The 16963-nt window shown below is 47.7% G+C and overlaps 6 protein-coding genes and 1 non-coding gene across 7 annotated transcripts; 4 read left to right on the top strand and 3 right to left on the bottom strand.

Annotated features, from left to right (window-relative positions):
• Nucleotides 1-939: 939 nt before the first annotated feature.
• On the top strand, nucleotides 940-2280 carry FVEG_12764 (hypothetical protein; the record flags this gene model as incomplete). Its single annotated transcript, XM_018902125.1, has 1 exon — nucleotides 940-2280. One exon carries the CDS (start codon nucleotides 940-942, stop codon nucleotides 2278-2280), a length of 1341 nt encoding a protein of 446 aa, XP_018760770.1.
• Nucleotides 2281-2612: 332 nt separating this feature from the next.
• On the bottom strand, nucleotides 2613-3430 carry FVEG_12765 (hypothetical protein; the record flags this gene model as incomplete). The annotated part of the gene is made up of 3 exons (XM_018902126.1): nucleotides 2613-2874; nucleotides 2928-3276; nucleotides 3325-3430. The coding sequence occupies 3 exons, from the start codon at nucleotides 3428-3430 to the stop codon at nucleotides 2613-2615; spliced, it is 717 nt and encodes a 238-aa protein (XP_018760771.1).
• Nucleotides 3431-4870: 1440 nt separating this feature from the next.
• On the top strand, nucleotides 4871-6136 carry FVEG_12766 (pectinesterase; the record flags this gene model as incomplete). The annotated part of the gene is made up of 2 exons (XM_018902127.1): nucleotides 4871-5536; nucleotides 5582-6136. 2 exons carry the CDS (start codon nucleotides 4871-4873, stop codon nucleotides 6134-6136), a joined length of 1221 nt encoding a protein of 406 aa, XP_018760772.1.
• A 960-nt stretch (nucleotides 6137-7096) lies between these two features.
• FVEG_17339 (hypothetical protein) lies at nucleotides 7097-8083 on the top strand (the record flags this gene model as incomplete). The annotated part of the gene is made up of 1 exon (XM_018906594.1): nucleotides 7097-8083. The coding sequence occupies one exon, from the start codon at nucleotides 7097-7099 to the stop codon at nucleotides 8081-8083; it is 987 nt and encodes a 328-aa protein (XP_018760773.1).
• A 3278-nt stretch (nucleotides 8084-11361) lies between these two features.
• FVEG_12767 (hypothetical protein) lies at nucleotides 11362-12840 on the top strand. The gene is made up of 2 exons (XM_018902128.1): nucleotides 11362-11869; nucleotides 11920-12840. Exons 1-2 carry the CDS (start codon nucleotides 11460-11462, stop codon nucleotides 12632-12634), a joined length of 1125 nt encoding a protein of 374 aa, XP_018760774.1. The 5' UTR covers nucleotides 11362-11459; the 3' UTR covers nucleotides 12635-12840.
• A 362-nt stretch (nucleotides 12841-13202) lies between these two features.
• Nucleotides 13203-15600, bottom strand: FVEG_12768 (alcohol oxidase; the record flags this gene model as incomplete). Its single annotated transcript, XM_018902129.1, has 8 exons — nucleotides 13203-13522; nucleotides 13583-13811; nucleotides 13859-13960; nucleotides 14007-14121; nucleotides 14171-14394; nucleotides 14460-15145; nucleotides 15195-15255; nucleotides 15304-15600. The coding sequence occupies 8 exons, from the start codon at nucleotides 15598-15600 to the stop codon at nucleotides 13203-13205; spliced, it is 2034 nt and encodes a 677-aa protein (XP_018760775.1).
• Nucleotides 15601-16763: 1163 nt separating this feature from the next.
• On the bottom strand, nucleotides 16764-16879 carry FVEG_17340. Its single transcript, XR_001989321.1, has one exon. It is a non-coding gene; the product is annotated as a 5S ribosomal RNA (ribosomal RNA).
• Nucleotides 16880-16963: the final 84 nt, after the last annotated feature.

Below are 16963 nucleotides of genomic sequence, written 5' to 3'. Positions count from 1 at the left end.
AGATGCCAGCATATGTCGGCCAGAATCTCTGGGGCATATGATCGAGGGCAGGCTTGTTCATGATGAGTTGGGTTGGATGCGAGGTGCATGAGGGAGAAAGCAAAAGTGAGAAAAGAGCTGGTGGGCTTTGGAGGATTTGTATGAGTCAAGGTTACACAAGCAAAGAAATAGTAACGGGATGACTAGTCCTGACGCGTGAAGGAAACGCGTGAATACTAGGCTGCGCTGCACTGCACTGCACTGCCCTTAAGTTAACATAAGAAGCCACCCGGAAGAAGACATTAGAATTACCTCAGAGATAAGAAATGGCCACCTACCTAGGTAGTGAGGTCAAACTCGGCGGCTGTTGTTGAAGAGCCGTGTAACTACATGTACCTAAGTCTGGCTATGGGATGACTGCGACCTATAAGGTTAAGCTTTAGGCTACGAACACAGATAATGAATGACAACATGATATCTTGTTTTCCCAATATAAGCTTTTACGCATAAACTTTCACGATGACCAGTAAATCTTGCTTCAAGCCTTAGGGAAACTCTATGGATATCGCTAGACGTAAGGAGAGAAAACAGATACTTGGCACATCATTCGTTCTTGACAACTGGAGTAGCTCAGAAGCACTTCAGATATATCAGACTTCCAGTCAATTAATCACAACCTAATTCTAGTCCTAGCTTCTATCCCGTCGGAGGACTGATGTCTCGGTCGACAGCCTCGCCAGCACAGATAAAAAAAAAAAGCGACTCTGGTGTAACAGTGGCTTACGGGCTCTTGCATATAGCCTCCCCGAACTTGTGCCTGATTTTATTTTGCCTACTACCTAGCTGGTGTATCCATCAGTTGTTCTATCTCTCATTTCGAATAATTTTCTTTCCTTCTTCTTCTTTCTCATCTCTCAGCCCTCCAAACTCTTTCGCCGCTGCGCATTCTCAATCATCACCATGGGTCTGCTTTCTCTTCCCCCAGAGATTGTTGATAGAATATGTAAATTCTTCTGCAGTCACTGTCAGACTGAGCCCCTCTCCCACTTCCCCCACGAACAAGACCTGGTCACATCTTGTCCAAGCAAAATCTGGGAGCACGATACCCGAGGAGTCAAAGCCCTCCTCAATCTCTCTGAGACATGTCAAGCGCTGAACACACTCACTCTGCCCCATCGTTATCACCGCATCGAACTCAAGAGTGACCTCCTCTATACAAAGGAATTTATCGCACACATCCGAGGTCGTCGGCATAATGTCTTCGGACATGTTCGCAGCCTCAGCTTGGCCTATACAAAGGAAATGGACGACTGTCGCAATCAACTTCCGGATAGCATAAAATCTCGTTTCAATTTCTTCAACATGGTCTTGCGTCATGTGACACAAATCCAGATTCTACACATACGCCTCAACTTGGAGCATGAAATCAAGGTCCACAGACGAACAACGCTAGAGTCACTGCGGTATCTACACATTGAGCGTGCCCATGAGGAGTCAGACGAATTCCCCCCCAGTCTACATATCTACGATGTGCTCCGACAAGCACCCAAGATCCACACATTGGTCATCCAAATCACCAGGTTGTCCTGGTCGCTCGGATCAGGGGAACTTGGAAATGTCAAGAGTCTCAAACTTGTCAATACCGTGGTTAAGCCGGAGTTCCTCGAAAAGATTCTCGAATCATGCCCACAGCTTGAATCATTCGTGTTCATCTTTTCCAAAAAGATGTGTGACTGGCTGCATTTGGGAGTGAGTGATATTACTACGCTCCGAACGCTGCCGCATGTGCTTTCCTTACGACAAGAAACGCTACGGTATGTTGAGCTTTACTGGGAGCCGTATACTGTATGGACAAGCAGAGCGGGGATCGTGGGTTGTTTCAAGGGTTTGACCAACCTTGAGACGCTTATCCTCGGCGGTGCAGGGTTCCGCTTCGAGGAAGCTGAAAACTATAAGCCGTTCAAGACATGCCTTGTCGATCTCCTGCCACAATCGATCCGCCGCGTCGCCATCGACTCAGAGAGAATGAGCCTCCATGAACCGATTTCCGCACTGGGTGAGGCGGTCAAATGGGGCGCGTTTCCGATGCTGAAGGAGGTCCGATGCTATCATTGGGAGTTTGGGAGTTGGGCGAATTTGGAGAGGAGATCCACAGGTCCATCTGTAACTCGACAGGAAGCCGAGGACAGGGGCGATGTGGACAAATCCTCACGCGATCTACTATCGCAGCTGAGCAGGACATGTAACGTATCGTTCAGTGCAGAGACCAAGGGGCTTTTTGAGCATGATGCTGGGTCCTAACGGCAAAAGACTCGGTAGCCAACTCAAACGGGGTATTTGTGCAACGCTCTTGACTTATGTTGGCTGGGATAGAGCTATAGACGATGCTGAGAACTTTTCTTTGAAAAGGGAAAGAAAAAATTTAATAAAAGGTTGCGATCTTGGGAAATAAGATGGAAAGCCGATAAAACTATTCAGAGTCTTCTCATGTTTGAGGAGTATAAGAAGGAAGAACAAGTTTTGAGTTTTGAGATCAGTATATTCAGGATGAATTTGACTAGACATGCAAAGGTTTAGGAGCGTCTTAGGTAAACGAGATGTCTAGCGACTTCCTAAATTCTACAAAAGGCTCACTAATAACCAAGTCGGTGATGTGCTTCCATAGCCGCTGCTGCTCCAGGAGTGGCTGAAGGTGTCTCGGCCGGAGGAGCAGGGCTTGCAGCAGGAGTACTCTCAGCAGGGGGAGCGGGAGGAGCTTCTTCTTCAACCGGAGTAAACGCTGCATCTGCCAACGGGATCTCGCCAACTGTCCCGCCTGTAGCTGCACCAGCGTCGACGTTGGCCAAGGCACCAGCTGCCTTCTTGGAGAACTGGACCAAGTTTTCCTCGGAGGGGCTGGAAGCGGTCAGTAGCTGTAGCTGTGTAGTACAGAGTGGCGTAGGACTCACGGGTTGATGGCCATCACCTGACCGATCTGACAGTGCGGGCCGGTAGCACAGTATAGATATATGGGCTCCGTGTTGTTAAGAGGAACATTGAACGTCCCGACGGTTGTCTGGCCAGCTTCGAAAGGAATATGGCCACTATGGATAACTCCAGACTGTGTAGCCTGGAGAGGTTGGCAGGGAGAGTCTTCAGAGCTTTGAGTGACGGTATGGTTTCCATTACTAAACTGGAACTGGATCACATCTCCAGCTGCTGCTCGAATCATGTTCGGAACGAAGGTATCTTGAGAACCACCGACGACAACGGGAATGATTCTGTTGGCTCGTGCTTCGAGGGGCGGATTTCTTTTGACTGTCAAGTATCAGCATGGTTCTTTGGTTGAGTGCTCTAAGAACCTACTCGAGACTGGCTGGTGAACTTCAAGATCATGAAGTTCCCGTGGTGACACTTCAACGAGTGGCATAGCAGTGACAACTGCAGCCCACAAGAAAGTATTGGTCAACATATTGACAATTATCAACAGAAACGGAATCTAAAAGTTGGTTGGTAATGAGCGTATCGTAAAGAAGGTCCAGCCAACTAGCAAAAACTGAAATTAACAATTATAAATCCTCACCAGGAGGGTAGAAAAGAAGATAATTTCGATAAACTCAAAGAAGGTAAGAAAGGCAAAACTGATCTGTGAATCAGACCATTATTCCCGACTGCAACTCAAGATGATCTTATAACATTTTCGAAATCACTGATGATCGGGCACATGCCGAGCCTCATCTCTGGGCCGAAACTCGAGCTGAGACAAGAATTCGAATAGAGATGCTCTTTTGCAAGATATGACAAATTCGCTAGCAGCCAAGATGTTTTGCAAACTTGTCTTGTTTCAGAGTACGGTTACGTGGTGTTTCATCAACCACTTGGATATATACCCAAGATACGGTTTTAGGTAATATTTCATGTTTTGCGCCCTTGATTCATGTTTTAGAGTGATATTTCATGTTTGTAATCATTGAGAACAGTGACAAATTGATATAGGGCTTTTGAAACGGGGCATGCGTGGCTTTTCGGCATGTGGGCGGCTTGGCGGTCTTGATAGAAGTTTGATGTGATGTTGCATGAGTGATTCATCTGATGAAGCGGTTATAGTGACCGTATGAGGAGGTTTAGGGGCCGAGATTTTGAGCCGCAGGAGGTGGAATGATTCGTGATCGCCTTCAAGCTTGTTTCATCAACATCAGGGAATGGGTGGAGATAGTCGTAATCTTAACCATAAATACAGAGCACTGCCACTTTATAGACTTATTGCTTAAGTTTATTATCTGTTGCGCATGAAAGTAAGTGTTACAATGTGTTGGCGTGATGTCACAGAGGTGAGGCATGATGTGGCCTTGACCGCGATGAATCGAGTGAGGTCACATTAACCAGCCATCGTTTATCGCATGATAAGACATTTGCTTACCAAACTCGCTTGACTCAATGAACCATCATGCTACTCATCGTCATTCTCTATAAAATCAGAACGAGAATTACTCCGTGGGGGCTTTCTCATCCCCGCAGAACCCCAACCCCAATTAGCCTGATCTTTACTCCCCCGCAAAGACCCCAATCTGAACATCGTCACTTTACCGCTACTAACTTCCAATTCAACGCTCTCGTTGGTGGAATTTTAATTACCGATCGTGCCTTGACAGAACCAACGTTAGTGAGGTTCCATTCCCGGGGCCTCATAGGATTATATTAACTACGGCATCGAATATCCGAGTAAGTTTGCAGATGATATGATTTCTCGAATGTGATTTGTGGATTTTAGCAGGTGAGTTTCCATCCGATTATATGCTTTGGGGGTTTAAATGAAGGATTATCGGCCAATGCGAGGTTGAAGTAGTGTATTTATATAGCAGCTGCAAGACCGTAGTATTTTGGTTCGGCTCCAAGTGTCACGTATTTCGACATGAAAGGCTTCATCATCAAGACGGCTTTTATTGCCGCGACTCTCTTTTCTACTGCGACTGCATCCGCCAAGGGACCTGTTGACACGTACAAGAAATGTCAACGGCAGACTAAGCGTGCTACAGAAGGATGTCCCAAGGGCACTCTCTTCGTAGCAAAGGATGATCCACGAGCAGACTTTTCCTCCATCCAAGACGCCATCGACTCGTTGGGTAACACAACAACCGCAGGCCATATTCTCATTGCACCTGGAAACTACAGCGAGCAATTAAACGTCACCCGCCGAGGACCCCTACATCTCATCGGTGCCTCAAACAAACCTTGGGTCAAGGATCTCTACGCTGATATTGACGTCAACACCACGGCTCAAAATGACGTTCAGATATGGTTCAATCTTGCGAATACGAATAATGGAAGTTTGAGTGATAATGTGTTCACGAGTGTACTCACCGTTGGACCTAATTTCAACGCTACCCTGACTGGATCTGGACCTACGGGTTTTCCTGTGCCTGTAGACACGCCGTTTGGATGCACGGATTTCAGGGCGTATAACATTGATTTCAGGAATGATTTTGCGCCGAGATCCGTTGGACCTGCGCATGCGGTTGGTGTGAGTAGGGCTAATGCGGGCTTTTACTCTTGCGGCTTCTACTCTTACCAAGATACTGTACGTCAAATTCCACCAGTTGATAGCTTGTAGCTGACTTTTCAGGTCTACGTTGGAAAACTTGGAAATGCCTACTTTTACGACAACATCATTGCTGGAGAGACTGACTTCCTGTACGGTTTCGGTACAGCATGGATTGAGAAATCAACTCTATCTCTCCGAGGCTGCGGAGGCGGCATCACAGCTTGGAAAGGCACCAACACGACCTTCACCAACAAATACGGCGTCTACATCGACAACTCGCAGGTCATACCCGTAAACTCCACCATCGCCACAAACTTTGTTGGAAAATGTGCCCTCGGACGACCATGGAACTCACAGCACAAGTCGATCTTTATGCAGTCGTACTTTGATGCTGTGATCTTGCCTGCTGGGTATATCGAGTGGAGCAAGTCGACTCCAAGAGTTGATAATTATACTTTCATGGCGACGTGGAATGATCATGGGCCGGGATATAACGTTGAGGCTGAGAAGGCTAGTAATGTTACGAAGGTCTTGACGGATGCGGAGGTCAAGCCTTATAGAGCGCCTGCGGATGTATTCCAGACTCCTGAAGGGAAGTTTGGACACGTCAAGTGGATTGACAAGAAGGCTCTGTAAAGACTCTCAGCTCGACTAGGATTACAACAATTTCAGATATCCCGCGGCTAAATACATCACATGTGATTCACCACCATGACTCGGCATCAGAAGCTAAACTCTCTACCTCCTTTAACCCGAATGTCTCAGTTTGTCAGCCTCAACAAGGCATGTCTCAAACTATCACAGCTCTCAGATATTTATTCCCGCCTTACTTTCGTGATTTGACGTGAACAAGTTACCGCTGCCAAGTGAATGAGGATCCCCAAAGCGAGATGAGATTTGAAGCCATCTGCAGGGGTGTAAACTCTGTACCCAATAGCGCGTTTCATTTCTTTAATTGCCCCTTATTTTAGTTCGCGGGGTAAAAGACGCTAAGATTAGTGGTTGGATGGTTCAGGATCGGGAGGTGATCTTCACATGGGAAGAGTGAAGATGGTACGATATATGAGCTTTGGCCTCTACAAAGGAATCAGATATATGATCAAGGCACATAATTGAGCAGTAATAAGAAAACTATCTCGAATGAGATACTGATTCGGGCGGGAAAGCTCCCCCAAAGTCTGTGATAATCTATGCCCATATCAAGTAGGTAGGTAATACAATCAACACCAGTGGCAAAGCAAACCAGTTATATCCCAACAAACAAGCCACTTCCTCTTCCCCGGAGGAAACGTTCCCGGTAATAAGAATCCTTCAACCAGCATCCTACGGAGTAGGGGAGGAAGAAAAACCCAGGACCTTGACCCCAAGAGATAAAAATATTAGGTTAAACTAGCCTAAACTTAGCATGCTCTTTGCTAAGTTTATTTTGACACCCTATGTCAAGGTCCGGCGTTTTCTTGTCCCCTGAGGACGTCCAACAACTCATAAACGCCCCCCTGCCTGATCTACAAATCTGACATCTCCCTCCTCCACTTTCTCCTCTTCATCTCACAATATGAGCTGACGAGACAATTCTGCCTTTGAGGCGCCTTCGAAATGGGCTACTCTGGCGGCGACGATCAACGAAGCCCTTCGATAACGATACCCATCGCAGTCTGTATGGGCATTTCTATATACAATGTTATTGAGCTCAATGCTCTTATCCTTACGACGTTTAAGACGAGGAACAGCCTGTACTTTTGGAGCTTTCTGGCTGCTACGAATGGGATTGCACCTCATACCATTGGTTTTCTCCTCAAGAATCTGGTCTTTTCTGATAACTTTGTTTTGTACATCACGCTTATTTCTGTTGGTTGGGTTTTGATGGTCACGGGTCAATCGCTGGTTTTATACTCCCGACTGCACCTCATTTTCTGGAACCAGTTCATTCTAAAGCTTGTGCTGGCTATGATTATCACCAATGCTGTTGTTTTGCATATTCCGATTATTATTCTCATGTACGGCGCCAACAGCAGCGACAAGAATCCATGGGTTCATCCTTATCAGATCTACGAAAAGATTCAAGTCACGGTGTTCTTCTTTCAAGAACTCATCATCTCAGCGATCTACATCAAGGCATGCTCCTCATTCTTTGGGACAGAGGGGCTTCTGTGCCGGAAAGGTGTTCGACGGATGAGGAGGCATTTAGTATTCGTCAACGTTGTTATAATCCTTCTCGACATTCCGATCCTAGTCCTCGAGTTCGCAGACTTCTACGACTTTCAGACAGCTTACAAAGCGATTGTCTACAGCATTAAGTTAAAGCTTGAGTTTAATCTTTTGAATCGACTCGTGGAGGTTGCAAAAGGGAATGATACACGTGGTGCGGAGAGTGGAAATCAAATTGTGCGTTTGAATGCTTTTGAGCAAGATTGTGCTGGATACGTGGCCAAAGACAATGAATACGGAAACACGGAAAGGGATGCAAATACGAAGAGACGAAAACGCGAGAACTCGAATGCAGATGATAGGATTTTAATTGAGAGGGAAATATCTGTTAGTTATGTTGAAATGAGGGAGGATGATAATGAGAGTACGGGATGAAAGATGTCGACATAGGACTAACTTCATGAATAAATGGCTTTACCTCTTCAACCGGGATGCTGCAGAAGAACCTTCTCGAAAGTTCAAGTAAGAACGTGAAGTCGAAGTCAACAGGTAAGTAACATTTATACTTTCGAGTTGTATAGACAGAAGCAAACCTTAGATCGTCGATACCTGATAGGTAACAGGAACATGATCCTTTCTTACGGCATAAAGTATCTCTTGTTTCTTAAAAGTTTCTCCTACGGCTATTGCATCTGATTTGTTTATGCAAGAACGTTCGCAAACTTTATCGCTCAAGAAATGCCAGAATGAATTTCATTGGGTTCTCAGCTGAAGAATAGTGTATGCATATAAATGAACGAAGCTCGATGCTTGCACTTTAAGCTTCAAACTTGATCTAACTTTCGTTGAGAACATTCTCATTGTGACTCACCAAGCGTCAACTCTTTCCTCTTCTGCCTATATATAGCCGCCAGGAGTCCACCCTTTTCCGAAAAAATTCTTACTTCTTTTTATAATTTTATGGCCCTTAGCAAAAACGATCCTTCCATTATCCCACCATGCCATCCAGTTTCTGACAACACCATCGACTTCTGTCGAAACCTTTGTCATCCCTGGGGTTGTTTCCTCGTCTCGTCTTGAATTGAAGGGATGAAGGAATTATTCCAGCAGCAGAACTCCTCTGCAAACAACACATGACCCAGTTCCCGATCTCGTCACCGTGGGCTAAACCAACCATGTCTTATCGAAGCTGAGCCTCAATCTTTTTGAGTCTCCAATCCTGAGATCATATGTCAGAGGCCTCTAGCTTCTAGCCTCCAATGCCTTGCCATCAAGAAACAAAATCGCCATGCCTGGACATTCATGACGATCACGGGATTTCAACCGTGGGCTTGAGAAAGCTCCTTGGAATTGATCTGTGGCTGCGAGATGATCTACAAGAACGGCCATTGGAAGCTCCATGACTTTGACCTTTCTTAATCCATCCATCCCTCAAAGTGGCCTTGACATTTGCGAAATCGTCAAGAAACCAACCAAGCTTCTCTGCCCCGGCTACACTGGATCAACAACGTTGACCTTGATCATGGTCAAGATGTTGACTATGGGATGACTACGAGTTGATATTCCCCACAGCTGATGGCTCACATCACGCGCCTCACACGAAATCATCAAGAAACCAACCAAGCTTCTCCGGCCCAACTACACTGCATCAACAGCGTTGACCTTGATCATGGTCAAGATGTCGAACCCGAACAACCCGCAACCGGTATCCAGGGCTGAGAGCCTATAATCACACATGGAACCCAGGCTCTTCTCGTAACTTTTGTCGCAACCGCCGTGTCGAGGCTCTGTTCTTCGATGTTGTCTGAGCCCTTATTACCAGTGTCCGAAATTGACGCTCCTTGGACGAGTGCTATCGAACTATGCAAGGGGAGTTTCAAGAGAGCCTCTTCTTGTATGGCACCTACCATGAATGCTACATGCTTCGAGAATTCGGTCCTTGGGACCATACTGCCTGTCAGTTATGGACTGCAGGTTTCTCTGGATGCTCATTGACGAGGAGCTCTCCAAGAGAAGAAATTCTCACACAAACCCACAAAAATGTATCTTCCAAGCGGAAGGATTGCTTTCCAACTACCTACCAACAGCGTCCAACTGCAACGGAATTACGAGGACAACTGGCCTTTTTCAGACCTGTCACTTAGAGACTGAAGGCTCCTCTGGATGCCCGTTGAGGACCTCTTCGAGAGGTTTGACGAGCATCTTGTCCTTTCCAAGATAGGAGACAGCAGGAAGGGCGATCTCACCAGGCTCAGCTTGGTGATCTTTGGCCGCCACCCCTGCCTTCCAGTTCACTTATAGTGGCGAGTTGTGTATTATTTACGATGCTAAAAAGAATATGGAACTAGTGGCACCCGCCAAAGCTGCACCTCCATATTGGGTCTTGGCCGTTCCGCGACATTTAGATGACGAACTCCGTTCCAGCAGCGAATGAGAGCATGCGAGACGTTCCCAGGCATCGCGAGATTGCAACTTGACAGAAGAGCGATGCAAATGTGGCATTTGCATTGCTGAATCTACCTCTATTGCCAAACAGAAGGAGCATTGTATTAGCGACCGGTCCCCATAAGCGTAGACTCAACAGCTCTCGAAGCCGGTATACCAGATGGGCACCGACGAGCCCAAGGTCTTGATTACGGCCCTGCCAAAAAGCAGGTCAATCGGCGCTGGATCTGTCGATGGATCTGGACGTTGATGAGCCCGACGATGGAGTCCGTTTAGCTCTTGATGTGAGGGGATGAACAGCGACGTTGACAGCGTCCATCCCTGTCATTGACAAGAGAATGGTATGTGACCATGCGAGTCGACTATGACTTTAATGAAATTACATCTGGGGAGTATAGAAAGACAGGCACAAAGACAGATAGATTATCTCGGCCATAGCTGTAGTAATAAATCTGATCGTTACATTCGTCTCGAGTAGCCATGCATATCGGATATTTATTTCCCTGATTTATTAAACTTGAGGCGACTAATTTGGGGGCCGTTTCCTAGCCGCATATCTGTGCCTCTCACCCGCGTGGTCATCCGTCTTACATTGCAGAAAACAAGGTTATCACATAATACTCGGATAGTATCTCTCGACGACTATGCGCTTGAAACAGATGAACTCGAGCGGCTTCGGAGGCGGGAGTTTTTCATTATCTCCGGGGAAATAACCGAAGACGCCCGGTTATTGAGACAATGGGTCTGGGGCATTAAAAATCTGACCGCTTAATGGTTGCTTCTTGAAGGATTGCAAGTCTAAAGAGGGCTGAGCTAGGATCCGCAGGTCTAGGACGGAATGGGTTACCTGCGCGGACCAACCTTGCATGACCGTTGGACAGGAACGACAAGGTTGTTTCAGCTTTTGGATGGGTTAGAAATCACTCAACAGATATTCAGAGTTAGAATTAATGTACAATACCTCTTGTTCAGTTGTATAAGCTATGAGACTATAGTGTATTCATCCGGGTATCATCGACTATCACGGCCCAAGTTAGAGCGAGGCATCATGCTGTCAGATCTTGGCGTTATCCTTCAGCAACACGCCTAACCAGGATCATCGTGACAACTCAACTAATCCGGCCACAGTAAGCCCAGTCTAGCCTAAACATGTCTCTCGAAACTGCCTATCCCCATCCCAGCAAAAAACGCCTCGTTCTTGGCACCACTCACACCCTCGCTCCAAGCACCAGCCAACCCCCGTCAATCCTTAATTTTCAGCTCTGCCTCCAAAAGAGATGAGAAACCCCGCCCGTGATTTCTCATCTCTTTCCTGCTTCCTTTCTCCTGCTGACCGCTGAACCTCGTAATTCATTGTTTGGCAAAGATGAAGTATCACAGCCTATTGCTTGGTGTCTCCGCCGGAGCAAACGCTCTAGCCATCGCCGAGGCCACAAAGCGTCGAGATGCGGGATACATGTATCAGCCTGATCCGACCCCCATTGTGGGGATCTCTGATCTGAGGCATTTGGCCCTGGGGAAACGACAGGAGACTACCGCTGAGGCGTCGACCTTTACGCTTGTTGTTAGTCCCGACTCGACTTGTGGTTTTTTGTCGGGTTCACCTGGAAATGCGATTACTTGCGGCAATGGAGATAAGTGTAGTTGGGAGCTGCGATATGTTACTGCCATCTTTTGCGGTACTCAGGCGTATAATCGCTGTTTGGAGAGGGATGATGCTCTAGACACAAAACTCTGCAATGATGTTTGCCAGAGCAATCAGTATAACCTCCTTTGGTGAGTGAATCAATTGGCTTCAAGAATGAGTACATGACTGACTGTATTAGCACCAATACTGCTTCGCCTTATTGCGGAACGTATAATTATCAATCTGGTGTTGTTGGCTTCAGATGCGCAACAGCATCATTGACAGCCGCTCAGGATGTTGAGTTTACATACACCAGTCAAAAGGGCCGCAGCTTCTCTACGACATTGGTTTCTGACGAAACTACGTCATCTATCCCCTCAAGCTCAGAGCCTGGATCATCATCGACAGAGGAACCTTCGTCGACGACTTCAGAAGCTGAGCCCAGTGAATCCGACTCAGGCGGCGGCGGCGGCGGAAGCTCAACGCCTGTCGGTGCCATTGTCGGAGGCTCGATCGGTGGTTTTGTCGCTTTGTCACTGGTAGCTCTCGGCGCGTTCTGGCTTTGGCGAAAGAACAAGAACCAGAACGCCGCTCAACCCTCACCTCAACAACCATCCGTGACGGCAGCTTCATCGATGCCTCCCCCAGGTCCTTACGGCGACACTGTACCCCCCATGGCACAGCATTATCCTAAATCAGATGTTACATCGCCAACACAGTCTGAGTGGAGAGAGTCTATGATTACGGCGCAGACTGCTACTACGCCTGTGCAGAACCAGGCCTGGGGTCAGTATCCCCAAGGTTCTCCTTATCCTCCTCAGGCACAGCCACAGGAATTACACCCACAGGGAAATCAGGGACTTCAGGATGGTCAGGTCCATGAGATGCCTTCTGATACCAATTACCACCGTTGAGATGGGTTAGGAGAAGGGAATATCACTAAGGGGTTTGTGGGGGTGAGGTGACGGCTTCATATATATCAAACTCACGAATGTTTTCATGATTTGCCTTATAATTCTTAATGCAAATTGAAACAATACCATTTTCATACATCAACGTTAGCCTCTATGGACTTCCATTCTATGAGAGAAATATTCTAATCAATATCAATAAACCAAATATCAAAATGATCAAGTGTGACAGCATAGACTAACTGATATGTCACTGAGGCTCACAGGTGTCACAGCTTAAGCTTAAAACGCCACGATTGCTGTGACAGGTTACCTCTGAATCAGCCTTACTAGTTCATGCGCACTGCATTGCTCACTTGAAATATTCATAGTGCTTTGGTACAAACTCGTTGTGAATCTCATCAAGACTCCTTCATATGCCAAGCTTGATTCAGATGTGTCACAAAGGAAGATACATAAAATGAAGCATGTTCGTCAATTCGTTCGCTAAATCAATTTAGATCGGCTACTCAATCTGGCCTCATCCACTCATAACAATCTCGTATCTCATTCTCCTCATGTCATCTCATTCTCACAGGCGGAACTTAACCTCGAGCTCACCAGGTGCCTGGTAAGTAGGAACCTTCATCTCCAAAGCCTCACCAGAATATCCGAGATCCTCCGCAACAAGCATAGCAGCCTTCTCACCAATGAGCAGAGCAGTAGAGTACGTGTTGCAGCCGACGTTGTCAGGGCAGATGGACAGATCAGCGACCTTGAGACCCTTGACGCCGTGGACATTGAGTCTCTCGTCGAGAACACCGTGCTTGACGATGCTGTTGCCCTCCTTGGGTGCCATGGAGCAGGTTCCGAGGCAGTGCCAAGTTGATTCGGTGTGGCGCTTGACCCATTCTGTGGACGTTAGTTAGCATATTGATGATAGAGACGGGGATAGGGGGAGCTTAGTCTTACCCTCGACGGCCTTGATGTCGGCTTCACTGTACTTGAGCTCCTCGCGGATGTGAGCCTTGTTGGAGTTGAGGATATTTGCACCGGGCTTGCGGTCTGCCTCGGGGAGAGGAGAAGACCAGCTTCCATGGCCGATACCAGCGGTGAGGTTGCCGGGAAGAGCGTATTGCTTGGTGGTGTCAAGGTCGAGATCATGAGCACGAGCAGGGCTGTCATAGTCAAAGAAGGGGTGCTAAAAGAGTCAGTTACTGTTTCAAGGTCAGATATTGTGTGACTTACCATGTTCTCGACTTCACCGGCGTAGGCGTCCATGCGGCGGGCAGTCTCACGAGACTTGATGTATCCCCAGACCATGGGAACCATATCACGCTCGTCGTTCATCTGAATTCATTAGTGACGACTCATAGTAGTAAGTGACTTAACTTACGAATCCAGCATCAAAGTCAGGAGTATCATATGGATCAGCACTCTTGATGTGAGTGAAACCACGAGAGAAGGGATACTCGAGGAAGTGGAACATGGAGAAGAACTTTCCAGGCGGCCTGTAACTAGTTAGTGCCAGCACAGAGTTTACTGTGTCAGTAGACTTACATGAGCATGTGGTCACCAAAGAAACCTGCAATCACAGAGTAATGCATAACAGGCTTGTCAGGCTTGTTCTTGAAGTAAGACTTCCAGCCCTCGGTAAAGTGAGGCGTAGGCCACCTCTCAAAGTCCTTGAGCTCTTGCTCGGTAGGTCGGATCTTGACACCAGCCTCAATACCATTTGTAGCAAGAGGCCCAGTACCCTTTTGATGCCATTCATCGAATACGCGCTGTTTATTTCATTAGTTTAGATGTTCAGGTCATGTAGATGTTGGGGAGGGGGGTTGTTGGGTACCTTTTGGACCTCAGGGTCTCCACGAACAAAGTCATCGAAACTCTCGGTATCCGGCTTAGCCCGATACACCGAAAAGGTAAGGTAATGATCCTGGAAATTAAGTCCAACGCCAGGAAGATCAACCTTGGGCTCGACGCCTGCAGCGCGAAGCTTCTGGGGGTCACCGATACCAGAGCGCTGAAGAATCAAAGGCGAAGAGAGCGTACCGCCACTAACGACAATCTGCTTTCTAGCGCGGAAGATTCTCGTCTGCAGCTGGTTCGGGTGCAGAGGCTTGGTAGGAACAGTCTGGACACCGACGGCGCGACCGTTCTCCATGATGATCTTGTCGACCTTTGTGTTGCAGGCTAGGTACAAGTTGCTGTGCTTAGCACGTGTGGCGTGGACGTATGCGTGTGCTGAGTCACTGCGGCGGCCTGTGTCACGGTTGATCCATTTGAGCCAGTGCTCTGCGCCGTGGCCGGTGGAGAGATCCTGGAGATCGTCGACGAAGGGGATGCCTTGGGACTCAGCGGCGCGGAGGAAGTCGTCCTTCACGGGATAGGTGTAGTTGCCGAAGGAGACTTTGATAGGGCCCTCGAAGCCGTGGATGTCTGGGTTGACTGAATGGCGCTGGTAGGTCTCGTGCTTCTTCATAAGGGGGAGGAGTTCCTCAGTGGTCCAGCCCTTGGCCTGGAAGTCATCGTCTGGGAGTTGTCAGTGGTGTTTTGGGTGAGTGTCAAGAGTTGAGCTTACAGTCGGAGGCACTAGCTCGAGTGTACATCATAAAGTTGATGGAAGAACCACCACCAAGGATCTGTCACAGTTAGTCCATCATCTTCACTCCCTTCGAAGTCCAACTTACATGAGCACATGGCACAGTAGCAGACCGTCCCGCAAGCCACTTGCTAGGACGTGACTTGTAAAACGAAGCCGTCTTGGAGTCCAGCTTCATGTTACGGGGATAGATACCAGGCCTAAACACCCAAGGATTGTTGAGGTTGCTCTCGCCAGCCTCGATGAGCAGAACCTTGAGGTTGTGGTCAAGATTCGCCAACCGTCCAGCAACGACACAACCGCAACTTCCACCACCGCACACAATGATGTCGAACTCCTCTGGCAGGACGCCGAGGCTGTTCGCGTACGAGTTTGGAGTCGCCATGATGGAAGAAGCTGCAACTCTTGAAGCTGCTTGATATTCTCACAAACAGGGAGAGCTCTACAGCTTATTTATAACATACACAGATGCCTGTATATCGATCTTTACTGTGCATCAGATGCCGAATGATCCCCGAAGGTTGGTAGCATGTCCATCGGATGCTGGATGTAGTATCATCAACTCTGCGAACCCCTCTCGATACAAGATTGCGGGCACCAATGGCATATGCATGGCAGGGTCATCTGGGGTAATAAGATTGTGGATAATGGTTTCATTCTCATGAGCTCTAGCTCTGTTCTTCGTCTGGGGGAGAGATGCTGGGCACAGCACAGTATCTTGCTTGGCCTGCAGGTCAGGGATATCATCTGCTTCGCCGCTTTGACTAGGGGCTAAGGTTTCCCGAGACTTCCTTCACCTATTATAAGAGAAGAAAGAGATAATTGACTTTGGCAGACTGGTTTTGGAATGTTGTTAAGAAGCATTGATATCCGTCTGATCCGGTCTGGAACTCGTTGGTGAACTTTTGGTAGCAGAACTGACTCGCACTCTGATATCCGATCTCGAGCAACGTCAGTGCAACTCTGATCCCCGCCGGATAAAGCAGCTCCCACCACCGTGCAGATACAACATAACGTATCATGTATGATATCCTACATCAGGCAAACTTCCCTTATCCCGAGGGCGAACCAACACAGAAACACAATACCAAGGATTCAAGTTGCATGTAAGATTACGACTTTACGGGCGTTAGCTACCCATGTCGTTTACCCCCAGGGTTGTTCCCGGACAAATAGGCTTTGAGCACTGCAACATCCGGGATCCATGGACAGCTGCTAGAATGCGGGGAGAGCTACGCCAAGAGAGGGCTCGAGGGTTTTGATGGTCGGCAACCAATGCTTCTCCCCCGGAAAAGGCCTATTACACGAAGATGACGAGGCGGGGGTGAGCAAGGGATCAGGGTTGCAATTGGTCTGGGGAAGCACTGAGGATGGGTTCTTTGCGGGTGAGATCTTCAGAGTTTGTGTGGAGTGCGGCCATTCCCCCGCAATCTGACTATCGACCTTTTGGTAACTATATCGGCTCTATTCTTGGCATATCAATCAACCAACACATCAACTGCAACAGCAAAAAGATGAGCATTTCTCAGAGAGAGAGAGAGAGCAAAAAACATACAACAGCGGGGATTCGCTGGTCGTCACCGACCCAACTACTAATCCGCCCCTTACCAGCTTATCTATGGGAGAGCGGACGGGATCCCGAGTTTTCTGATAGGTATGGTCGTATGTGCTTGATTCTCTCTCCGTCCGCATTATCACCACGGCATTGGGATCCCGATCAAGCTTCACTCTTTACCTTTCCTTTCCAA

The sequence above is a fragment of the Fusarium verticillioides genome, chromosome 3 (genome assembly GCF_000149555.1).
Source record: "Fusarium verticillioides 7600 chromosome 3, whole genome shotgun sequence".
Classification (NCBI taxonomy): domain Eukaryota; kingdom Fungi; phylum Ascomycota; class Sordariomycetes; order Hypocreales; family Nectriaceae; genus Fusarium; species Fusarium verticillioides.
The sequence above is the reverse complement of the archived record's forward strand: the minus strand, read 5'-3'. Positions and strand labels throughout refer to the sequence as shown.

Bases quoted from the DNA above. Each gene is read 5' to 3' on its own strand.
- FVEG_12767 (XM_018902128.1), top strand. From the start codon at position 11,460: ATGAAGTATCACAGCCTATTGCTTGGTGTCTCCGCCGGAGCAAACGCT. The intron at 11,870-11,919 runs GTGAGTGAATCA...TGACTGTATTAG, and splicing joins AATCAGTATAACCTCCTTTG to CACCAATACTGCTTCGCCTT.